The sequence below is a fragment of the Falco punctatus genome (assembly GCF_963210335.1).
Source record: "Falco punctatus genome assembly, chromosome: 2".
NCBI classification, from domain to species: Eukaryota; Metazoa; Chordata; class Aves; order Falconiformes; family Falconidae; genus Falco; species Falco punctatus.
Window position 1 is genome coordinate 36,683,269 of NC_137581.1, and position 25,617 is coordinate 36,708,885.

Below are 25,617 nucleotides of genomic sequence, written 5' to 3' on the forward strand. Positions count from 1 at the left end.
CTCAGAGAGACAAGTCTGCCCTTAAACATAGATCCTGCATCTACTCTGGCGGAGGGGTTGAAGGTTTTTTTTTTAAGCTGACTTCCCTGCCAGCAAAGAGGCAAACTTATTTCTGAAAAGCTTCAAGCTTTTACTTCATATCAAAATTTCTGATCAGGGTCTGGTCTGACCCCATCTTTTGAGTGTCTTTCAAGTCTACATTTTTACCAGGGCCACTTAAAAATATGTCCCTCTATAGTGACCTTTTTAGCTTCTTCAGTCTTTAGGCTCAGTGCAACCATCAGTGAGGTGAGTGGAAACATGGCTGGGCCTTGTGACTTCTAATCCTTGCACTGTGTTAAATCCCTACCACTTAGGCTTCTGTCTTCTTTTGTGGCCTGTGCATTGCAGGGTGAACTCTTGGAAAAAAATTAAAAATAATTGTTTTCATTAAGCCAGTAGTATAAACACAACCGAAATACCTGCAACACCTTATTATGAAAACTTAAGTAACATATCTACATTTTTATTATTTTTTTTAACAAATATGGTACTTGCTAAGAGAAAATAACACATGGGCTAGGCATTTACATGGGGACAATTTACATTCCTTCACTTACAGGAAAGGACAGTGATCTCTGTCTCCAGAGTTTCATTTTTCAGAAGTCACTCTCTGCATTTGACTGAATAGCTCAGGACCTCCTTCCCTCAGTTTTGCTTTTCTCATTCAAGAGAAAGAGAAAACACGACCCACCAACACTTTTTAATGAAGAGTACAGAAGCCAGGTGAATGATATTGCTTGGTGCACAGACTGTTTTTGTTGTTCTGTGTATTTAATGTGTTTCTGAGGAATATTACCCGTGTCAGAAATTCATGTAAACACACCGTAGGTCTTTTAACACCAAAATACGCATTTTGCAGCAACTGTGAAGCTTCCAAATATGTATTTGTCATATAAATTATGTCTCAAAAAGATTTTAAAAAGAATGAGTGGAAACCACATATTAGGACAATATTTGTTAAAACAGCCTATTTATTTTTGTCCTTCAAAAAGGTAAAATAATTTATTAGACTTTATGCCCAATTGTTTTTTTGTTTGTTTTTTTCACTATTGGGCTAATACATTTTTTTAATGAAGTAAGTCTTGTGAAGTCAAAAACTAAGTATAAATAGTTTTATACTGAGGATTCTTTGTGAAAAATTGTGCTTTGTTGAACCCAAACTGTTCCTAACAAAATGAAGACAATTGTCTGCTCTTTCAAAACTGGATTTGGCAAAACACAGTTCTTTTGTCTTCAGAAGTGATTGCCATTATATAAGATCTTTGTTTCATGAGTGAATGGTGAATACTTGGAATTAAGCTTTTCAAGAAAAGACACAGAAGATGCTTGAGTTAGATATTAAGTGGCAGTCTGATAAAGGGGAGAGATGTTTCATTTCATTTTTGCATTTCATGTTTAATTAAAAAGAAGTTAGAGTCAGCAAAGACGTCTTGCTTTATTATACTTCCAGGTATGAACGCCTACGTAAAATGGAGTCGCATTGAATCATTTCTGAAAATGTGATACTTGTTCTTGTAATTCTGAGAAAAAATTATGAATATTCTAGTAGTCTAATATTCATCAATCTGAGTAATGTCTAAGTCCTTTTTTTTTTTTTTTTTTTTTTTTTTTACATTTTAGAATACATCTTTCCCTAATATGACAATTATTTCTGGGCATAATTTGTCAAGAATACTTAAATATTACATTTGTCTCTATCTCCTTGCCTCTTTCTGTCTCTCACTTTCTCCATCCTCCATCTTTTTCTTTGTAGTCATGCTTATTTTAAGATATCTTTTTTTAGGAGAGAGACCTGTCAAGTTGAAAACTTTTATTTTTCTCTAATTTTATTCAAACAGTATGGATTACTCCAAAGATTGCTAGAAACACTCATAATTGTTGTGTAACAAAAAAAAAAAATGTTTGAAAAGGGAAACAAAATAGATAGGAACCTCTGATTTTTAATAGCCTGCTTCTTATAGGAATTCTTGAAAGCAGAAGCCTTGTGAATCTTCTACTATTGTTTCACTGAGCAATATTAGAATCCCTGAAATCCAATTGAGGCTGTAATTTTAATCCTGACTTTTTGAAAAGTATATGTGTGCAGAGCCGCAGTGGAACTCCTTTTTATTTATAAAAATACCAAAACATCTCAACAGAAGCAAACACATATATCTTGTGAACATGAACGTATGAATAATATGAAAGCAAAAGGAATTAATGTAGCCTATTGCTAAAAATATTCCCCATAATTCATTGTGTAATGCTTCACCCAGGGTGGTTCAAGCTGTTTCCAGCGATGAAGCTTTCAAATTTTTTTTTTCCCCTTGTGAGATTATATAATGTTAATAGCTCCTATGAGGAATTTGTTTCTGATACTCTGTTCTTAGCCATAATTTTTCATTTTCCTTCTCTAAATGAAACTTCTGGAAATTTTCGTGTTTGTAGAATTAACTAGTAGAACTTTAACGGTTGACTTTCAAACTACTGAATGGTTTTATTTCGAATTAATAAAATTCAATGTTCCAAATTAATCTTATGAGATCCATATCTAGCAAAAACTGTGGTTTATCTGGGCCCCTATGTGGTCTTAATACTCAAGCACTAACATGCGTAACTGAATGGTTTTATAGACAGTTGACGATAGCACTGGAAGGATGTTCTACATGTTGTTCATGCAAACAGTGGCCAGTAAATGATTCTTTAAGTCATGTTATTAGACTGTAGCAATTATATTGTCACATCTGAAATTCCATGCCAGTAAAAGTGTATTTTGCACAGGTTTAATTTGCCTGTTCTTTTACTTTCCTCCTCCTCAACTCCCCGATGTAAAAGGTAACATAATCAAACTGTAAAATATTTTCTGAAAGTCAGTAACCCTCTTTTATAAATTTTGGCAGCTTTCAAAGCTTTATATGCATTCTGATCTCTTTCAAAAAAAATCTCTTTTTTAAGAGCTTCATCCTTCTGAGAAACCTGCATTAAATGTGTGTACAGAAATCTTCAGGAATTTTTCTGCAACATTGCAGTAATGGCAGGGTTCCTAAAATTTCAAGTTTTCTCTAGGGTCACATATTAGGACAGATAGAAGAAAGGAAGTATTTTTAATGGGCCATTGTAGCTACTGTGAAAAAGTATATCTGTTGCATTAACAAAGTAGTCTCATTGGAAATCAACTAGTTCCACTGATCTGTCAAAACAACTCATAAAATCAGGACCTTTTCTCTAGGGGAGCTACGGACAGTTAGGTTGACATCACAGACTTTAATTCTCTAGTATCTAACCAGGGCAGTGGACAGTTCTGCTTTTGCTTTAGTTTTAGAGACCATTTGTCCCAGTGCATTTTCTTCCTACTGAAGAACTTATGTCTTGGTAGTCAGCGACTTAGTAGATACTTCAGCCCTCAACCTTGAATCACAGAGACAGAAAACATGCCTTTACTATTTAACTCCAGTGACTTTTAGAGATGGATTGTTTCTACGGGTTTTCCTGGGGGAGGGTGGAACTTGTTTTATTTTGTTCTTCAGGACATTAACGGTGATGGCATTTGATTAATTTTTAGTTATTTACCAGGAGATGGTAATTCCATTAATTCACTTCTAATACAATGCATCTTACTTAGCTTTAGCTATTACACTGAACATCTTGTTGGTCATCTAGATTCCCTTACAGTTATTGGTGATAGTCATTACCAGGAGCAGTACTTACCAAAAGCTACATGCCCCAAATGGGATGCATTATCTTGTATATCGCTAATGCTTATAAGGAGATCTTAGCTGATTAGCCTAGATTAGGTGACTTGCTTTTAGGTGGTTGTCTGCAGCTTAGTGGAAACCTATCTTAAAACTGGAGGCAAACAGAGTCACAATGGTTCTGATTTCCTAGAAAGGGCTGTATACCCAGAGAAGAACAAAGACTTTATTTGATGTTAATAGATTTTTAAAGTAGCACTAATTTCTTAGAGTTACCACTGTGCAGTGTAAAGAGGTACGATGAATGCATGAGCTGAGCTGTGTAATACCGCTTCCGTAGATGTGACAGCGTAAAAAATTTAAGTATGTGACCACTCACTTCAACTGGGATAAAAAAAAATAATAAAAAATGTTTAAGGGAGTTAGACATCCATATCTCTCTGCAATCCATTGTGAACCAGATGCTTACCTTTCTAAGATTCTTCTAAATTGTCTAGCCTTAAAATTTTGCTTATTATCCCCATTTTTGTATTGGTATGATCATACATGAAGCTGTTCTCTCTTTGCTGCCTGTTTCAACTGCTCTGTTATAGCTCAACAGAAACATCATACTCTCATAGATCATAGGAGAAGGTTTAATGCTTTTAGAGCAGAAGGAAAAGAATTTAGCTCTGAGCTCTGTGGCTGTCTATGGTTATCAAGTATTTACATTTGTTCTTTTGCAGCAATGAACTCACTGTAACATGGCACCCAACTGTTTGTATTGCTGTGAAATACAATATGAAGGAAATTGGTCAAATTACTTTTGAGTCAAAGATCATTAATGATTACCATAAATACAGAATTTCTCAGAAGCAGCACCCGTTTTTAGGACAGCAGCTAAGATGTGGTCATAATTTCTACTTTAAAATTTATGTCTTGGCTAGTCTGGGGTGTGTGAATTTTTTTTTTTTTTTTTTTTTTTTTTTTTTTTTTTGCTATGCAAAAGCAGAAGCAAATAGCATGACCAGTTTTTACTGTGGTCCAGCTTATAGATAAGTTCCTAGCATCATTAAGGAGGTGCTACAGTTAATTCCAGGGCAAAAGTTTGACTTTTCTAATGGCACAGAACTGTTGAAAAGGCAGTTTATAACAGGCATTTTGCCTGACAATGACTTGAAAAATGTAAATGTTGATTCTAGTAGCAGCTGTGTTTAGGAGGAGGCAGATGTCTTACATAAGTAAAAGCATAAGGCCAGTTTTCCTGGGCATCTATAGTTGAGATATTAGACTTAGAAAACAAACTTGAGTTCTGCAATTGTAAATGTTTGTTTAGATTGAGAGGTATTGGGCTCTGTGGGTGTCATAATGATTATATGTGCATATACATGAGGTAGATTTTTGGCACACATGAGAGATACTAGCTCACAATTTGTGACAAGAAAAGAATAAACAGCAGAATTAAGACTGATGTTCCTTTCAAAATGTGCTACATTTAAGACATTATAAGAATGCTGAAATATTAACCTTTGCACCTTGATTTCTTCCTTTTTTGTTGTTTTTGTGTTTGTTTTTATAGCTTGAAATATTTTAAAAGTTAAGACAAGCTTTTATTCTAATTGCATATATCAAAAGCAGGATCTCATCTGTTTTTAAAATCAAAGTAATAAACTACTCCCTAACTGAAATGGACAGATTTTTAAAAGTTTGGGTGCCGGTAGCTGAAATCATCAGTTTCTGAAACGCTGACTTGGAAAAACAGTGACAGGGCTGATGTTGAGTTTGATATCCCAGATCTTCAGAATTGTCCTTCTGAATGTAGCTTATTGTTTGCATTTCTTAAGCAGTATTTAAGAACTTTCATAAACCCATCTTTTAATGATGCTGCTGAAGAAAAAATCTCTAGTTGGACATAAACACCCAGATTTCCAAATTATACATAATTTTGATAGGACAAAATTACATTTAGAATTATAAGTATGGGTGCTTTATGCTATGTTTCGAAATCAGATGAGTAAAAACTGATTCTGTTGTAGTTTCTTGTAAGAGAAAATTCACTGTAAAGCATCAGATTATTTTTGTAATGACATATACAATACTGTGTACTCCACAGCTTAAATTAGAAACGGCTTCAAAATGTGAACACAATGTCTGTTGTAATCCTGATTTTGGAACCAAAGGATTTAAGTGGAAACAAGAAGAAAGTACAATGTAAATTGACTTCATACGTGCCAAACAGAAGATGATTCTTTATCTCCCTTACCTTACCTCAATCACACAAGATAAGCACATTTATTGCACATGGACCTTGAGAGTGGCAGGCAGGTGACTACCTATTTTCTGTTGCAAACGGAAGTGACTGTTAAATTTCAGATGTAACTTCATGCATCTTTTACAAGGTCCAATATTGCAACCATACAAGAAATAGCAAATATTTCTGATTACCACCTACCTATAAAAACAAAACAAAGCTAAAAAATGGGTTGGAGAGTGGCAGGGAAACCCAAGTATCTAAGAGATCAGTCACTTGTACAACACTTCGTGTGCAACAATAAACCTTACCTTGAGCCTTCTGCTCCATTAATTGAATGCTGCCTGCGCTACCCATTCTGTTATGTTAGATGCTGTTGCAAAACTCATAGCTGCTGCAAAGCATAGTGGTGTGATATGAACTGATACAGAAAACAGTAGAAGCTCTGTCAGTAGGTCAGCTGCAAGAAGTGATGTGTGTGAATGTACAGTATATGGAGATTTTGAAAGATGCAGTCTCTCTCCCAAAGAACTTCAGCTGATGATACAAGGGGAATTCAGTTCCCTTTGGCTGGATTCCATGTTGGTCTGGATGCTGTAAATACTTCTGCTTCTACAGTTACTTAGCTCATGCTGCTAAAAATATACTCATGACAGACTTAATGAAAGTATCTTCTTAAAAAAAATTCCTTGTCTACAACAATCATCTAATGTTCTTGTTCGCATGTATGTTTCTCATTGTTCTGACATAGCTATTAATACTGATGAAAAATAGAGAGAAAATCCAAATATTTTCATACTTGTGCTTTTCCAGTAGCATTTAAGAAAGCCCACAGCTAATCAGCTGTAAATTTTCTTGACTTTTTTGTTGATCTTTTTCAGTTCAAGAATTACATAGCGATATGTGAAGTTGTATTACAGCAGTAAAGGCTTCAGAATCCCAGTAGATGATGTAATTATGATTAAAAATTAGTATTATTGAATAATTCACTTTTGGAATATGCAAAAGTAATTTTTTCTCTCATTTTCAATAACCATCAGTCTTAATATCTAACTAATGAAAAAACATAAACAGTGTCATCTGTCAGGTTACTAACAGAGAATGCCACTTACTGGAGCCTCATTGTTTACTTTAGCAGGTAATTTGTGGACCGGAATCATTTAATTGTTCTGAGCACATAATTACATGCCAGCATTTTCCAATTTAATTAAAATGTACAAATCTGAAGATTAAGGGAATTTTTGAATTATTAATCATTTCTCCTCTAGGAAATCTTGTTGCTCTGCAGGAGATTTGTCCAGTGTACAACTATACGTATTTTTTTCCTTCTCTTTCACAGACAGACAATTTTCCCGCAGAGCCCAATTACATGGGCAGCAGGCAGCAGTTTGTTCAAAGGTAAGGCCTATTAAATAACTTTCTCGGCTTCCCCATTTGCATTCTTGTCAAAATTGCTTTGCCAGAGAGTACAATTCAACTTAGAACAAGTAAATACAACTCTCTCTCTCTCTCTCTCTCTCTTTTTAAAAATATGTATTTCAGTAGCTCCACGTTCAAGGATCCAGAAAGAGCCAGCTTGAGGGACAGCGGGCATGGGGACAGTGATCAGGCTGACAGTGACCAAGACACTAACAAAGGCTCCTGCTGTGACATGTCTGTTAGGGAGGCACTCAAGATGAAAACTACTTCAACTAAAAGCCAGCCACTTGAACAAGGTGAGTGAAGCCTCCAATGTTTACAAAAGCGTAAAGTTTAAGCCGTCATTATAAACCTATTAGTATTACGGTTGCAGTTTGTCAGGCCCACTGATAATACTATCAGAGAAAACAGTAAATCTTGTAGCTAGCCCAGAGCAAAGAACACTCAGTATCTTTCAGAATGAACATGAAATGAAACCACAAGTATCCAAAGTAGATTAAAAAAAAAAAAAAATTAGTACTTTTCTAAAATGATCAGAATATACTTTATCTCCACTGGCATTGCCTGTGTTATATTATATATAGTCCTTCTGCCAAAGCATGATTTGGAAATTAAAACTAGACATGACTGCAACAGATAAAAGAGTGCCAGTCATTTACATTCCTCACGTAGTCAGGAAAAGAAGCGAAGCTTGAGATATCAGACAAGAGTAAAAATGGATAAGAAGATGTTTTCATTTCATGGATGTATTTTTCTTTTTTGTAATGTTGATTTCACAATTAATAGTAGTCTGACAAGTGTCAAATACTAATACAATCTGATTTTTCAGTATAATTTCATTTACATCCTGTAAAGGTACCAAAGATCGGTGTCTGTGAAACAGCTAAAATGACTTATATCAGGACAATGACAGTGCTCTCTGCAAGCATTCATTCTGACAAGCAAGCATGTTTATTTCCTCAAAGTCTGTGTCCAATTCATTTTTTTCCAGATGTGTTTTATCTAATTATGAGGTCTTTCATTTCAAAAGAGACATTTCTTTTTTTTTTTTTTAAAGCATCAGACAGACTAAGTTTTCCAGTGCTGTGTGTGTTTGTGTTTTGCTTCTGGTCTGTAAAGAATACAGTACACCACTGAATTATTTTTAAATGTTTTGTATGCTTGCTATTATTTTAGTTTGTTATGGGGAAGATGATGCAGTGTTAAAGACAGATAAAAGACTATTAAATAAGTCAGCCTTAATAAGAAGCTATATTTATAATTAAGCAGAAATATATTATGAGATTTTTATTAATTGTTGATTAATTGGACCTAGGTATTTTGCCTCAGCCTACTCTGATCTGTAGTACAGACACCAGGAAATATATATTCCAACTCTTATTTCCTGATTATGTTGAGATTGCAGTATAATTTTTGCTGCGTAGAATATTAGAATGCTGCAATATAATTTATTCTGTATATATTTGGAGATTGACCTCACATATGACCTTATTTTCCAAGTAATAAATGCTGGAAAGATTCTTTTTCCCTGACCTTTTGCCATAGCAACTCTGTGCTTATAATTGGACATTGATCTGTATAAAGATGCAGTATTGGACTTTTTTTTTTTTTTTTTTTTTAAGAAGCTGTTTGAGTGTGTCTGATTTTCTTAGTTTTGTATAACAAAAAGACAAAACCTCTGGATCTCTATGGCAAGTATAGCCATGAAAGAGTTCTAAAATTTTGGAAGTTTCATTAGGAAAATGATTTACTACTCAAATTAAAAAAAGTGTGTTTGTTTTAGAAATGGACTGTATTGCCAGAGTTTATAATATTGCAGTTTGTCCAGCAGCATCAAGCCCAACTCTGGTCATTATATTTTCATTATAATGCAAAGAGTTATATGGAAGTTTGCATGTATCATTATTTCTAGATGAGGGATCCTATTAATCTAGAAACAATTTATTCCAGTGGCTCATAGGAATTCCTCACACCCTTATTAAAATTATACTGAAACTGTGAATGTTAAATACTGTCAGGCAGTGACTGCAGCAGTGGGTGTTTATGTGAATTTTCTTACTGAAGTTCATAAAAAAGATTGAGGACAGAGAGATAAAATACTTTTTTCTGCCTCCCCCCCCCCCCCCCCCCCCCCAATTACAAATGGTAATGATATCCATTTGTTTACTTGTACGAACTCCTTTGTCACAAGCGTGCTGTAATAAAATCATTGGTTTATTATGAAAACTGAACCTGCAGCAAGCACCTTATGGGGCTACAGATCATTGCAGTAACAAATGTGGTGCAATGTGGTGTTCCTGATGAAATCAATGATCGGTTGTCATTGAGCTTAGTATGATTAGGGTTTTTAGCCTGAAGTAACTTTTCTCTTTTGAAAGAAGATAAACAAAATTGCTTTCTCTAGTCATAAGACAAGTTGAAGTAGGATGAGAAATACGATATATGTGATTAGTATAGAAAAAGGATTGCATTTTCTTTAGAGAAAAATTGTTTTTCTGGAAAAGAAGAGATTGACAGCTTGCTAGAAACAATTGTCTCTGGCAGCACCTGAAGCAGTATCAGAAGCTGTGGTTCTCTCATCATTCTGGGTTGTGTAGAGGGATGGGAATTCACTGTTTTGTAGGAAAGTTTCAGATTTGATTGTTGTTGTTTAAAGATTTTTAAAATAGTTTAACTTCTGCTATTAAAACAGTGCTAATTACTAGATCGTCTGACATTTAAAAAAAAAGATCAAGCTTAACTGTGAATTCAGTATCTTGACTTGAGATTCCTGATTGAAAAATGAATTAAGTTGGAGTTTGACATCCTCTGTATGTAATTCCAAACATCTTTGTCACGAATCTGATTCTATCCGTGGCAGTAATAAGAATGCTAGCAGTACCAGTAGTTTAACTACAGTTTTGAACAACTGTAGCCAAGACAGCTTGAAAATTAAATGGTCATATTGAGACAAAAATTGTGTCAGTAGCACTACAGCAATTGTGCTTCTATCAGTAATAGAGAAGTAGGAAATTCTATGAAAAAAATAATTGTTGTAGACAAGACATTTTCTAATTTCAGCATGGGATGGGAGACAATTGAACTTACTTTATGATTTGCATTGAAATAGTGCAAACAGTGGATGGTAAAGCCTTAGTAAGTTTACTATGTTCAATTTCAAGGAAAATATCTCCAAATAAGTTTTGTTTGGTGGTGATTTAAAATATTCAGTCAAATGGGAAAGATAATGTAAATTAGGTACCATTATGAAATGCTTATGAAAGCTCATCACTTGGCCTTAATGGAAAGAAAGGGGAAAACCACCCAAAACACCACCCTATAAAAGTTATCAGGACAGTTAATCTTATGTTAAAATAAGCATGTCCCATTTTAGTTATCTCAGCCTATATCCTGTTGCTGTGAATTCCAAGCCACTTTGTGCATTAGAATATCTAGCTGTCTCTTAAGCTTACTTATGCTATCTGAATCTGTCTGGCTAAGCAGCTTGTTCCATATGCCTGCTACTCTTTCAATAGAACGGTTTAAGATAGATTTGTTTTGTTTACCTCTCTTTTTTTTCACTTTTGTAGCTGAGACTTCAAACCCTATCACTAGTTTGGACATTTTGAGATCACCCTACTTAGAAGTCTCACAAGAATTAATAGTTTTGAATACATCTGTAAGGTTACCCATTTATGTCACCTGAAGTAGCATATATTATTCACATTTTATATTTAAATACTAATGGCCATGTTGTTTGGTATGGTTTAAGCATAACAGCAATAATCTATAATTCTTTAAAAGACATCCAAAGCTGAAAAGCGTATCAAAAACAATAAATGATATCTACAAGGACACAGTAGAACAGCAAGATGTAAATTTTATACTTTTTGTAGTGAATTTCGGGTATGTTTACCTATAATCAGTAAAACAATATATTAAAACAAAAATTCCTTATAAATCATTGTCTTAGAATTTCTCAGGAATTCTTCCTTCCTTTTTCTTTTGGTTTTTGCTGTCTGCACTTTCTTGCTTTAACACAAATCTACATTTTCATGTCATTGTAAAAAATATCCAGGGGATTAAGTATCTCCAAATTTGGTAGCTTTTTTTGTTGAGTTTTTGCTTTGCAAAAAAAAAATGAAATTGTGCATTGCATCTTTCTTTCAACACGCTTGCTTGGCATTCACACCTACATCCCATAGAGGGGACATTTTTGCACATGCTGTTGTCCGCTTAACAGTAGCACGGATCTTGAGAATAAATGAAGACCAGAGGCACCTCCTTGGAGGAAGGGTGGAAGGAAACGCTTCAGTGTTGGTGTCAGAGACTCCTCAAGGATCTGTATTGCTCACCAGGCTTCTCTGTAGAACAGCACTGGTTTAGTCTATGGTACAGATGTCTAATATAAAAGGACTGTGATGGTTTTCAGGAAAAAAATATAATTACATACAACTTAAAAATATAATACTTCTTGCTTCATCGTCACAACAAAAACATATTTGCATTACAACTGATGGAGTCCCACATGCAACAGTTTTAGGAATAAAAACTATTTCAGTGTTTTAGACTATCTATGAATACTGTTAACTCTTGAGTTGATCTACTGAGCACATCCACAGAATAAGTCTGTAGTAACTTGTACATTTAGATTCTCGATTTCTAAACAAGAATGGTCCCTGAAATTGAGTATCCTGCATTATCCATCTGCAACAGGGCAGAAATTATCAGAATTTTTTACCAAGATTTTTTCTGAAATGTCCATTGATTTTCCTGCCGTAATCTTGCTTGAGTCTGTGAGATAATTAAAATCCATTTTGTTTAACTGAGTGAGAATCAGTCTAGACTGATAAGTGCAGAAAGTTCATCAAGCAAATTTCTGCTGTCTGACATCATCACCAATGCTTTCCATGCCATTGGGGATGATGGGTTCTTTTATGAGTACATCAGCTTAATGAGATAATGGAAAAAAGAAAATTGTGGAGAAATGTTTATCTCCGAAGTTCTCAGAGCTGGTGATGGCCCCCACTGAGAAACTGTTGGAGGCTGAGAGTCCCCCCAGAGCTGGCACAACCTGGGAAATGTTTTGTTCAAGATTGCTTCCTCTCATAGGTTTTTCCCTCTGGACAGAGCATCTCCTATCACGTTCTCTCTGTGCACAGAATGTGAATAGCTGTCAGACTGCACTGCCATCTGAGATGCTTCCAACTTGCTTACCCCTAACATGGCCAGGTTAGGTGCTAAATTGCCTGTTGTATGTCAGGACTTGCCCATGATACCCATTCTTCACTTCCATCTGATTAATTGTTATACAGGCAAGCTATAAGAGAAACTTAACTGTATTGAAAATCTCTTTCCTTTTCCTAGTAATGACCTAGTAGCAGTGTGTTTCTAGAACTGTAAATTATGGAAAGTGTTAGACAAAGCCCACACAAAATGGGATTATTCACACACACACACCCCCACACACCTTTTAGTTGGGTTTTTTTCATGTCTTTTTCTCTCTTCTTTTTTTGGGGGCTTCTGTGCTTTATGCAAGCAAGCACATGTCTGATCCTAAATGAAGAACAGCATAGGTCAAAGACTAACTTATCTATTCTGTAACTGCTTCTGATTGACCAAATTTGTAATCAACACCCTGGAGATATTTGATTTTGGCACCATTCTAATAATGAGATTTTTAATTCAAGACTAAAACTTTATGTACCATTACAGACTTTAATGAAGAATAAGGCCATTTTTTGTCCTTATTTTTTTTGTTGTTGTTTTTTGTTTTGCTAGAGTGAATTGCTGTCCACTCCAGTGTTTAACAAATTTATTATTACATTTAAGCCACTGCCAGTACTTTCTTCCCACTTTTCTGTTGTGTGTACGTTGTTCATTGAAACAGTACTTATAAAGTTAAGGGAATTAGCAGCATTATTGTTGGTCTCATCCTCCTTATAAAGTCCTTGTTGAATGGAAATATTGAAACTTCTATTGGTATTAACCTTTTACATTAATGTATTTCACTTTTAGTCAGAGGAGTGCTCATAAAAGATTCAAAAGTTCTAAGTGCCTTGATCTCAAACACTCATTTAAAGATGATCTAGGTAACACTTTTTCAAGACTTCCTTACCTAGGCTGAGCTAGGCTATGCAAATGTTCTGTAATGCCTCTTTTTGAGAGATCAGAATAATCTCCCTTTAAACCTGTTAATGAACTACAGGGAGGGATACAGGTCAGTTGCCTTTGGAGTACAGATTATTTTCAGGCCCTTTCTCATGTTAATACCCAGTAATCTGTGACAGATCTGTTGCTGTATTATGTATCAAGCAAATTATGTGATGGATTTGGGCAAACTAAAGGCAAAACTCTCATATCTAACAACTTTTATATACTCTTATAGTTTATTTACAATTAAAATTTATTTATTTTATTTACAGAGTATTAAAGATTTTTTTTCTCCTCTGTTGCAGTTGTGTTGAATATCTTCCTGGTTTTAAGTTTTATTTTTAGACCCTCCATTAATCTACCAGTCAATTTACAGTCACTTTTAACATTTCAGTTATTTCAGTACCAAATCTAGATGAGTGACACTGTGTGATGTCAGGTTGCACGATGATCAGGTGTGCTTCAAAGAAGAGTCCAGTTTGTTTGGTGCATCCTTGTTAGAGATGGTAGTGTTCTCAGACACAGCTTCCCTCTGTCATGTGCTCTTCTTATAAGTGTATGAGCAGCTTTGGATTTCAATCAGGGCTATCCAGGTGAGGAAGGAGAAGTTTGAGGAAGCAGGTGTTTCTCTTAAAAGAAGTCAGAAAAGGAAATGAAGTGGCATCCTAATGGAGAAGGGATGGATTAGCTTAATGCCTTGACTACTTACTTATCTGCCTTCATTGATACAAAATAGAAAAGCAGTGCAAACATTCTGGCAGCTGAAGTGACAGTGAATACACTTTGCATCAGAGTATCTTAGCCTATTATTGCTGCCTGTTATTGCCTATTATCCTGCTTCTCAGCTAAAGCCGAGTTCTGCCAAACCAGGTTTTTAATAAGGTGCATGTTTCAATGTCTGGCAGATTATCATCATTATATATCTGTTATCAGTGAAGTTTTGTGAATAGCATATCCCACATTTAATTAATGTATTTAGTCACAAATTAGGGGGAAAATTTCTATAAATGACTTCCAAAACATGCAGAAAGAACTTTCTGCATCTATACACACAGAAAACACTGTGATACAAAAAAGTGATTATAACCATTCAGCACAGCTTCATCTATGCATCTTTGGGTGTGTTGTGCTACATTTTTCAGGTAATTTCATTCCCTACCCCCCACCCCCTTTATTTCTACTTATTTTATAATTACAAATTAATTCAGTGGTTTGGAATTATATTTTTGCCCTGTATTTTGTTTTAATTGGAAACTTCACCATCAAATCAATATAGATATATCATTACTAACACCTTAAAAGTTTGAGACTGTTCAGTAAAAGTACTGATAAATATCAGAAGAATTTTCTTTAATGAGGTTACTTGCAAATTAATACGTAACGTGCACTTCAAGATCACAATTCTGTTACTGTAAATCCCCCATCTGATATGTGAGTGCAAATTCTAATATTTGGGTGCTGTAGCTGTTGGTGCTCATTTCTTCATGCTTTATTTTATGGGCAACAAAGCAGAATATCCCTCCCCTGTCACTACTGTAAATCTCATTACTTCCTTTCTGTACTCTCTGTTTTGACACCTCCTTTCCCGGGGCTTAGCACAGTCATTGTACTGCAGTTTGTTCTTGGAAGGCTTAGAATCCATAAGTTATCTTTTTGCTTTATTCCCACTAGAAGAGCAAGAGAAGGATTTGCAGTTCTCAATAAGATGAGGCCCTTCTATGTCAAAATCATTATCTTCAGCTAACATTTCTTCTTTTCAGATTCTTCTTATAAATTGAAAGAAAAGTGGGGGCATAGAAAGATCAACAACTTTTGAAAGAAGGAAATCAGAAAATAGATAGTTTTCATTGTTTCAGGCTTTACGCATTTCCCTGGGTGGTAAATGGATGTTCTTTGCTGTGCTTACTTTTGTTAATGAAAATTTTAGGGTATATGCTCATGTATTGCATGGATACCTCATACCATGGAAATGATTGTAACCTATTGTAACGGGACTAGGGAGTCTATTCTGAAAATGTCCTTGCATGGTGCATTTACATTTTTCTTTTAATTAAGCTTGCACAGAATTACACTTTAAATATATATATATATGAGTGTGTGTGGGTGCGCGCTTATCCAGTTATTTAAAGGAGACAATTAAAATAAATACATCTTTTCTTCTCTCATCTTAAACCATCATTGTATGGGTGTATCTCCTCTTCTTGAGTCAGCAGAAAATACAGATATGATAAACAGCGATAGTAGTCAGGTTTTAACACAATCTCATTGCATATTCCAGCCACACGCAGATGAAGTTACTGTAAAGCTGATGCATATTAGTTGGAAACCCATACTCTGACTGTAGTTATCAATAGTTTTAAGTTCAGCTGGGGAAGACAAAACAGAAGTGTCCTAAATAAGAGACAGGAGTTAATTATTCCATTCAGCTGTGCTTCAGTTGGAATAATACTAATTGTATTTTGTGCTTCTGGAACAAAGAGTATCTCCTAATTTCTGTATACAGAATAATCCAGCCTGTCCTTTTCCTGACCCTTTTTCTATGTACATGCTACTTTTCTCCTATGCCCTGGTTTCCAGAGGGAGAAAAGTGCTATAATCTAATTTGGGCCAGAGTTACAGCACACTCTTAATCAGTTACACAGCAACTGTACTCAGTTTGTAGGCATATTTTTGAGGAAGATCTGGACAAATTCAGAATCAACAAAGAGGCAGAATAATAGCAGAAAATAGAATTTTGCAAAACATGGCCTGTAAGCAAAGTTTGAAAGAAGTGTTTTTGCTTAGAATTTGTCTTTGTTTAAATGAACAAAGTCTGGGGTGAAACATAACAGAAGACTTTGTGTATGTAAAGTTGTTCTGAATAGCATGGTGATTGCTTTTTCTTTTCTTTCTGTTTAATTTACTGGGAGAGCTATTTAGGTTACATACCAGGGAGAACTTTTCTGTAAATACTGCTAGGCACTGAAGCAGGCTACCCATGTAAGTTAAAAAATACCCCTTCCTGGCAGTTTTTAAAACAGGTTAAATATACATTTGTCAGCGATAACCTAGATTTATTTTAACTTACCCAGGGCCAGAGAATCCACTCTAGATCAGCTTTTTATGATGCCATAATTAAATGTGAGGGTGTGATATACTGTCTAGTCCTGAGTAAAATGTACCGAAAGGGAAAATTTGCCCTGACCTGTTCTGCAGCCTTTTCTCTGTGAACATTTTTTACAGGAAGAACTCACCATATGAGCTTAGAGACTTGCAGGGAACATGGATTACGTAGTGATTCACAAGAAGAATCTCTGATATAATATAATCATACTTAGCATTTAAGATGGACTCTGCTCAGAGACAGAGCTGCAGCATGATTAACTAATCACTGCTTAGTGAAACTTTGTCTAGTCTCTGTACATCAGTGATGCACACATGCCGCGTATCAGCCTCTGTGCATCTACTGCCCATCCTAGAGTTCCAGAATGGCAGAACAGCTGGTTTCCATTCCCTGCTGCTGTTTTCCCCTATTCCAGCTGCTGCACTCAAATAACCTCCTTTCCCCAAGTGGGCTTTATATGGTTTGAAGGGGACTTAATGTACCTCAGTGTATAGGGAACGTTTGATGCATATTTCATTGTGTTTCAGTTCTTTCTACAGGGAGCACTGCATGTGTAACAGATGTTCCCTGACTACTACCCTTTCCTGAAGGTGACATGCCCTTTTTGGTGTTTCAGCTCTAATGTATATGGAGCTGGTAGTGCCTGTGTGGTACTAGAAAATACTGCTCCGTGGCTGCCCCTGTGCTGCATGCCAAGCTATATTTAATCCCATCTGCTCTCCTCTGCAGCATGAAATGGAGAGGAGCATATGCCCAGTATAACCAAGTCATACTGTGGCACAGAAAAAAACCCTTTATTTAAGACAAATAAATGTATTTTTTTGATTTTAGGACCATATTCTTCCAGTTTTTTGTACATAAACTGTCTCATATAATTCAGTGGAGATGTTCATGTGACTACATGTAAAAAATCCTTCATCTTTTATTATTTCTTTCAGTATTAGTGGTACTATACATGTATTTGGGGTGTATATACATGTACGCATGCATATGCATAAATACAGAAATAACACACCATTAACTGGTGTCCCTGAAAATTTGATTTTGGAATCTATATAAATCTGTATCTTAACCGTTGCAGCACAATCAAACTAGTAGACTGCAACAAGGCAATCTACTTTCTCCAGAGGTCATGACAGAGGAGAAGCAGCACAGACAGTAGAATCTGACCAACGGTAAAGCCTTGTTGCAGTCTACTAGTTTGATTGTGCTGCAACAATTGGTGCCCCGTGTGAGGCTGACTGAGTTGGACTTCAACTACAACACTTAACAATACGGAAAATTTTAAAACTGCTGAGAACAATTTACAAATTTAAGATAAACCAGTATTTTCATTACAAAGCTTGTTAAGCATAATAAAAAGCTTGAAAATATAATAATTCTGAGGCAAAAGCTTTGAATCTATAATATAGTATACACTTGAAAAAGAATATTTTAAAAAATGAAGTTTTTAATATATAGTTAATATACAGTACTGCACATATAATGTACTTATACATATATAAGAGCATTATATATAGAACAATATAATTGCACTGTCTGCTTAAATATTATAGAGATGTGCACCTTGGATTTTTAGAGGTTATCTATCAGCTTAACTGCTTGTCAGAGTTTTGAATTAAATTCTTCATACAAAATTTTACTAATTGACCCAATTTTTGCTTGAACAAATGTATGCAGTTACTGCATAAAAAGTGCAATTTAGGTTACACATTAGCAAGATCTCTAGGCAGTTATACAGCTCAAACAACCTTCTAAATTCTGAGTCAAACATACAGACTGAGAACTACATGAACACAGAAGTGGAATTGTGTCTCTTCTGACCCTGTAAAGAGACTTTTGCAGCACATCTGTAATCTGCGTGGCCTAGGGAAGCGTATATTGGATTTTCATGCACTGCTGAATATGAACAGTCCTACACTTCATGTGTGTGATTAGTTTTAGCATGTGATACTTTTTTTTCTATTTTACTAGCTTGATTTGAAGTGAGGATTCTCTCCCTTATCCCTATGGTATTTTGTTGTTGTAAGCAAAGTTCACATAAAGATGATGTAGGTCTATATGTTCACCCAAAATAACTTCTAATTTAAAAAAGAAATTACTTCCGCCCCCCGCCCCGTTTTTTTTTTTTCCTCCTGAGGTATATAAAATTCATACTGCACCTTCATTATAATTTCAGAAAGTACCAGCTTCATATCTATTTTATAGAAATCTTTCACTACAGCAGAAATGTAGGAAATCAAATTATATGGCCCTAACAATGTGTCATTTTTGGGTGGCTACTTCTAAAAAGGACTAATATTTTTCTCTATGAAAAAACTGCAGAATAACCTATGAAATCAATTTCTTTCAAATTCTCAGTCTAAATTCTTTTATAAACTTAGTATTTGTCCATAGGCAAATAATTTCAAAAAAATGAAAATTTAAACAGATTAAAATATTTGTAAGATTTGTGTCCATATTATAAAACACAGAAAGTTGAATATGAGATACGTCATGTTCTCTTCTCTCTTTTTCAATTCCAAGTTTTATGATCCAAAAATGCCTGGGTGTTACCCAGGTAAGAATACCTGTGTGCATAGGAAGGACAGGTGTTTTTGAAGGGAAGTGCGTGAAGCATAGAAGGATGGAGAAAGAAAATTACATTGAATACTACAGCCACTACTGTGAGGAAAGCTTTAAAGCCAGCTTAACCTGCCAGTGTGCTGTGGCTGCTTTTTGCTTCTCAAGAGTATTGTAGAGTATCCAGATCATGCTACTGAATTGGACCATAAAAATTTAACTAAAAAAGGTCATGTAAAGTCGATACTGCATATTCTTAAATCACTAGCAATATCATATAACAGCATAAAATATTTTTTCTTTGTCATTTAGGCTTATAATAAACAAATAAGGACATTCTCAAAATGTCTATTTGGATGGAATTACACTGGAAAATTCACATAATAATGTATGGTAAAATATATTACAGCACGTAATGGCCTCAAAGCAAGCGTTATTATATTGACTCAGGACATGTATATTTAACATTTATAACAATTTTCAAACATTAAAAAAACAGTAATAAAAATGTAAATTTTGAACAGAAGTATCAAAAACTTTGAAGCATATGATAAAAACTGCCTCAGCTATCATTGTATTGTTATTTCAAGATCAGAACAGAATTTAAATGGTTTGGACTTCTGAACTAAATCTTATTTCAAAATATCCTGGCTTCATGATATTTAGTATGAAAATAAAATCGCACAAGAATTTGAAGCCTAATTATTGAGATATGTAGTTTTAAGAGCTGTGAATTTTTCCTATGAATTCCTTTTCTTTATATAGAACTATTGATAATATCCATATTTGTGTTACATTCAGAGCCTTTTTATTAACTTCTTACTATTAATGTTTCATTTTATTCCCTTTTTTTAAATTTTATGTATTTTATTTTGTGTACATTCACATTTTTTCTTAGTATATGGAGACTGGCAGAATTATTTATCTTGCTAGAATTTTGACACAGGAAAATAGTCTTGTAGAGACTGGTTGGATGACCAGTGAAAATTAGGCACCCACCTTCAACTTGATTTTAAGAAATCTTACCCCATCACTAATTCACTGTTGTTTTATGGTTATCTCAGGAGATGTGTAACCTCTTTAAGTAAGACAAAATAAGCTACTATTTAAAATTTGAAAATAGTCTTTGCTATTTAAAACCTCAAAATTTCTTTAAGCACACAGATTCAGGTGTCAATAGAATTACAGATCATTGTAGATTTATTACATTTCTGGAACTTTTCACAGGTATACATGACAACGATAGCTGGCTAATAGTTTATTAAAAAGAAGACATATTTAAACTTTTTACAAGTACATTTGAAAGATAAGTACCACATAGCTACTTTCCTTATTGTAAATTTGATCTTTTTCTGATATGCATAAGTATAGAAAGACAGAAAGAGTTACAGGAAGAAGAAAAAATAAAAACCAGCTTAGAAGTTTAATGTGTGGGAAGGCAACAGGTAACACAGAGGTGGAAAAAAAGCAAGTTATTAAAACACACTCAGATTTCTTAAGAAGAAACTGCCCTACTCTAGAGGTATTTGCTTTTGTTGAATTTAGAAGTGATCAAATTTTGTATTTTTTTCTAGAAACTAGCTGCAATTAAATAACCCTGTACTGGGATACATGCCATATCTGACAGGTACTTGCAGTTTTGCAGTGGATGTTCATCAGAGTCAGAAAAGTTGTACCACTTTGCCGGCTTTGAACAAAACATAATTTTTTTTTAATCCAATGTCAATTATCATCATTTTTTTTTGCATAAGCTTTTGTACCTGAACAAAAATGAAATGCTTTCTCAAAATATAGATTATGATATTTTTACTTATGGACTTAGTGGTTTTGTTCAGTTTACTGGCCAGATGTGTGAACAGGGTACTCTGAAAAAATACAACAGAAGTAAAAAATTTGTTAAATTCAAGACATCTAAAAATACTCTTCACAATCTTAATGAAATCCATGAAGTACAAGTTTATGGCATCTTCATTTAAAGAGAATTTTACCTTTCCAGAATCGTTTCAAAACTAAGGCTTAGATTTTCTCCTAGATATTTAGTCCTCTCTAAGTACAAGGAAACCGGAAAGTCTGGACCTGAAGGTTTTGTTAGTTAAGGAAAAAGTTTTCCATCTCTGTGTAAACCATTCGAGCTTGATTTTAACTCATTTTTTCCTTTGTATGTTCCATCCATGTAGTAAGTAGTAGAGTGAACCTTGCCATTGAACTTTGTTAAGTCACACTTTGCAAATTTATATAGAAAAAAAAATGCTAATACCTTTAATGGCAATTTTTTAAGCAACCTAAACCACTCATTCATGACAGCTTAGCATCCCAAACCTCTACATTTTCAATTCTTTTGAAGGAAAGAACAGTCACAAGTTCTCAGAAATCTTGTCCCTACCATCTTACCTACCTCTGACCTAGTTACCTTGATTCTTTATATTTAATTAGTTGATGAACACTTTAGAATTAATGAAGAGAGCAATAGGTACTTCTGGAGCATGATTCATTTGACCTATTTTAGATGAATCACATCCTCAAATGCTCATTCCTCTCTAGTGTCAGTAAAAGATTACTAACTCAGATGTAGTTCAATTATTGTAGATATCTAAAATTATGAAAGATGAATTCAGTGTTTTAGCAGGAACCAGATTTTTATATGCTGGCCATCGTCTATTCCAACATTCTGGCTTCTGTGTTTCTTATTCATGTTATAGGTGTTAATGGTTCCAGCCCAAGTTAATTCTGGAGGCATCATCATTAATTTATTCAGGAGGCATCATCATTAATTTATTCTGCTACTCTTTCCCATTTCATCAGAGTCATGATGTGGAGGTGGTGAATCTCTCTTCCATGTGAGAAATAAAATTTTTGTTTGCACAGCCATTGTTCCCTCTTCCATGCATCTGAGGCTGGGAACTATTTCTTCCTCACAAAACTGTGTTCCTGTGTAAGATTCATATTTTTTGATGCTTTGCTTAAATATTCATCTATTTGGCTTTTCTTTTGAACTCTTATGGCCAACTTACTGGTGCCAGGAGCAATAAAGAACAGTGTTGGATGTTTAAAATTAGAATCCGAGTTCAACCTGTACCTTGGCTTCTAAAAAGCCCTTTGTGCTGAAATGCTTTACTGAAATGACTCACAGAAAAGGAAAGGCATGGTCTTAGATTACATGGAGCTCTACTTAAAATCAAAATAAATTAACATAGTTATCTGACTGCTGGAACGATTATAATTTAAATTAATTAAATACCAAGGGATGAATAAAAACATACTAATTTAAGGATTAACCTCTATATAAGATCTCTGTGCCTTACATAGTGTTAATCTTCAGTAAATTTTTATTGTTTGGCGAGTTGAAGTAATTCATGCTCTTATTAAACCTAACTTCTTATTACATCTAGGACTGTTCTTGTATGTTCATTAAATAGCAGTGGATTCTGAAACAGCTGTTAATCCCTGGCAAATACATTTAAGAATCAACTGGCATTTCATAAACATACAGTAGCAATCCTATTAAATATAAGTAAATATTTATTTAAGATACTTCGGGTCTATCCTGTTGTCTCACACTGACTGTAGTATGTGACATTCTTGGTGGTAAGGTGAGGTTTATCTACAAGAATACACCTGCCAATCTCATCTCAATTCCATCACCAGAGCCAGCTGTTGGAGATGTTGCACATGTTGGCACAAAGAGGTCTCCTAACCTTTCTGCACTATGTCTCTGAAAGAGATAAACTAAACTAACTATATACACATATAACTATGTGACTGTCAGAATTTTCTGCCAAATAGCTGTGTGAACTGGGCTTGTAGTTTTTTTCCACACTTCTAGATGACATAGCTTTGCCAGCAATACTTCACAATATAGATCTGGTCTCACAAGTTGCTATTCAGCATCAGTGTTATTAATAGTGAACATAATCTGCTTTCTTACAAGGCTCACACAAAGACTGAACTGCATTTTTGGCAGACTGAACAGGATTGTCAAGAATGTGTTACATGCTTTCTCATGTTCAGAATAACCCTAATAACAGCTATTTAACTCTGTAAGTACCACTCAAAACTATCTCAGAAAGTTAGTCTTTTCTGTTGTACATCGGTCAAATACCTTTGAGTGTCTTTTGCTTTTGTGTTTGCTCTTTCAACTTTGTTAACTGATAAACAAGTAATAGAGTAAACACTTCATCTGGATTATTTTCCCCCCCCCCTCAAGGTAGCCAGTTTACTTCGGGAAATTTGACTGCTTTCTTCTCGTGGTTCAGTTTCCCTTTGTCTTATCCACAATACAAATTTTCCCTGTGAATAAATAAATAAATAAATAAACAAACAAACAAACAAACAAAAAATAACCACCTACTTTTACAGAGGAAGACGGATAATATGTTTATAAAAGAAACAACCAACCAAACAAACAACCCCCACTCATTTTATAATTTTAAATTATAAATACCCCAAAAAATAAAACCCCAAGATTTTTGTGAAACCCTTAGGTAATCTTTGTAATTACATTTCTATTTCAGAAATTATGGGAAATGTAATTCAGATTAAGATCCTATTACACTAATCTATGTTTTGCTAGTCATAGTTAAATTTACAGTTCACAAAATCTAAGTTTATCTAGTTTATTGAATGAGAAGGCTAACGTGTGCATTACTGGAAGTAGTATCAAACTTTCTTTAATTTACAGCTTTACACAGCTTTTCCTATCTCTATATGTTGTCTTATACCATTATGCATCAATAGAGTCAGTAATGACCAATTTAGTCCCTTAACATTGTTTCTGATTTGGGCTTTAGAGCCCTCAGCTTTTTTGAAAATTAACTTTTTTATTTCCTTTCATAGAAAATCATCAGAAACCCTCATTTGAATAAATGTAAGAATTAAATACTATGGTTATTCTAATGTTGAAAATAATAGAACAGATCAGATTTTGAAAAGGAAGTAAGTTCAGCATAAACCAATAATTGAGTAGTAATAGTGATCATATTAAAAAAAACTATTGAAAATGTAGCCAAAGGTTCTATGAGACATTCAAAAATTTTAACTGTATGTTTTCTGTGACTTTTCATATTTCTAGTCCCATCTGTCTTTTTCTGTATCACTGTTCCAGCATAGACCGTAAAATGTTACTCCTATAAAATGTATCTTGTCTGGAGCAGTCATGCAGTTATCTATATATGCATTAGATTTTATGAAACTAAATTCTTAATAAGGAATTCTTTTAATTTTTCTGGTGCAGATATTAAAATATCTTTTATTAAACTGAACTAAGCTAGTATTTAAAAATAGCTCCCTGACATTTAGAGTAATGGATATGAAAGCAAAAGTCATAAAAATTGCTGGGAAGGTGCAGTGCAAGCACTGATTCAGCAACTACCACACAGATAGAAACATTTTCTTTAGTATGTAAGATACTAATCTGTAGGAACTTAAGAACATATGAAAACAACCCTGTCTAGTAATGGTTGAGATGTGGAAGTTACTGTGAGGTAACAAACTACAACTCATCCTGCAGTCTAGGGCAGCTGTACTATATGTATGTCCTTCACTTATACCAGCTGAAAGTAATTCAATCACCCACCTAGATGTAACATCTGAGTCACCTTGTGGAATTTTCTGTCACTCCAGCAATTACACAAAGACTTTAGGATAATTACACCCCTGAGCAATTAAAGGTCTAAGGAAAAGAAGGCAAGAAAATAAAAAATACATTTTTCCATCAAACTTGGGTGGATTTTTGTTCCATGAATTTGGCAAATTGTCTTATGGACCCCTGGCATCCACAACATCCTGCACAATGATCTTAGGCATGTGTACAAAGATACTGCTGTTGACTGAAACCTGCCACCTGACGATTTCATTGGCAGTGCCTAGTTCTTGCTTTAGGAGAAACAGTTAAAAAATTGTTTCCTATTAGTCTTCTCAGTGATTCAATAATGATTCAAAAATATTTTGATATTTTCCCTTTGTTGTGTATTCTCCAAGCTAAAAAAATCTTAGACTATTTAATCTCTTCTAATACGAAAGCCTTTGCATAACTTTGATCATCTGTGCAGCCCTTTTTTATCTTTTCATTTCCATTGTATGCTTTTGAACATGGCATGAGCAGGAATGCATACAGAAGCCTAGACACAGCAGCTGTGGATTTAAACAGAGTAATGTTTTGTGTTTTAGTCTCTATTCCTTTTCCAAGATTTCATCTTATTCTAACTGATCTCTTGATGAGCTATGAGCTGACATCTTCTTTTAACTGTCCAGAATAATATAAAGGTCTGTTTTAGAGCCCATAGTTTGCATACTGGGAGCTGTTACTCTTTTTCATCCTGTGTGTTACCTGAATTTGTTGACACTGAATCTCATGTGCCATTTTATTGTAGTCATTCAATAGCATGACATCTATCTGCAGCTCTTCACAATCATTCTCAGGTTTTACTACTTACATTTGTTTGGTACCAAAGCTAATTTAA

At 34.5% G+C, this 25,617-nt stretch overlaps 1 protein-coding gene across 5 annotated transcripts in view; it reads left to right on the top strand.

The window, feature by feature from the left end:
- PCDH17 (protocadherin 17) overlaps positions 1 to 25,617 on the top strand; it is a 93,327-nt gene that overhangs the window by 22,823 nt on the left and 44,887 nt on the right. For 4 of the 5 annotated variants that reach the window (XM_080375520.1, XM_080375518.1, XM_080375517.1 and 1 more), the window contains 2 exons: positions 7,283 to 7,341; positions 7,486 to 7,658. In XM_080375520.1, coding sequence (XP_080231646.1) covers positions 7,283 to 7,341; positions 7,486 to 7,658 — 232 coding nt within the window. The remainder of the gene's footprint in view (positions 1 to 7,282; positions 7,342 to 7,485; positions 7,659 to 25,617) is intronic. The other variant, XM_080375519.1, reaches the window with a different exon arrangement.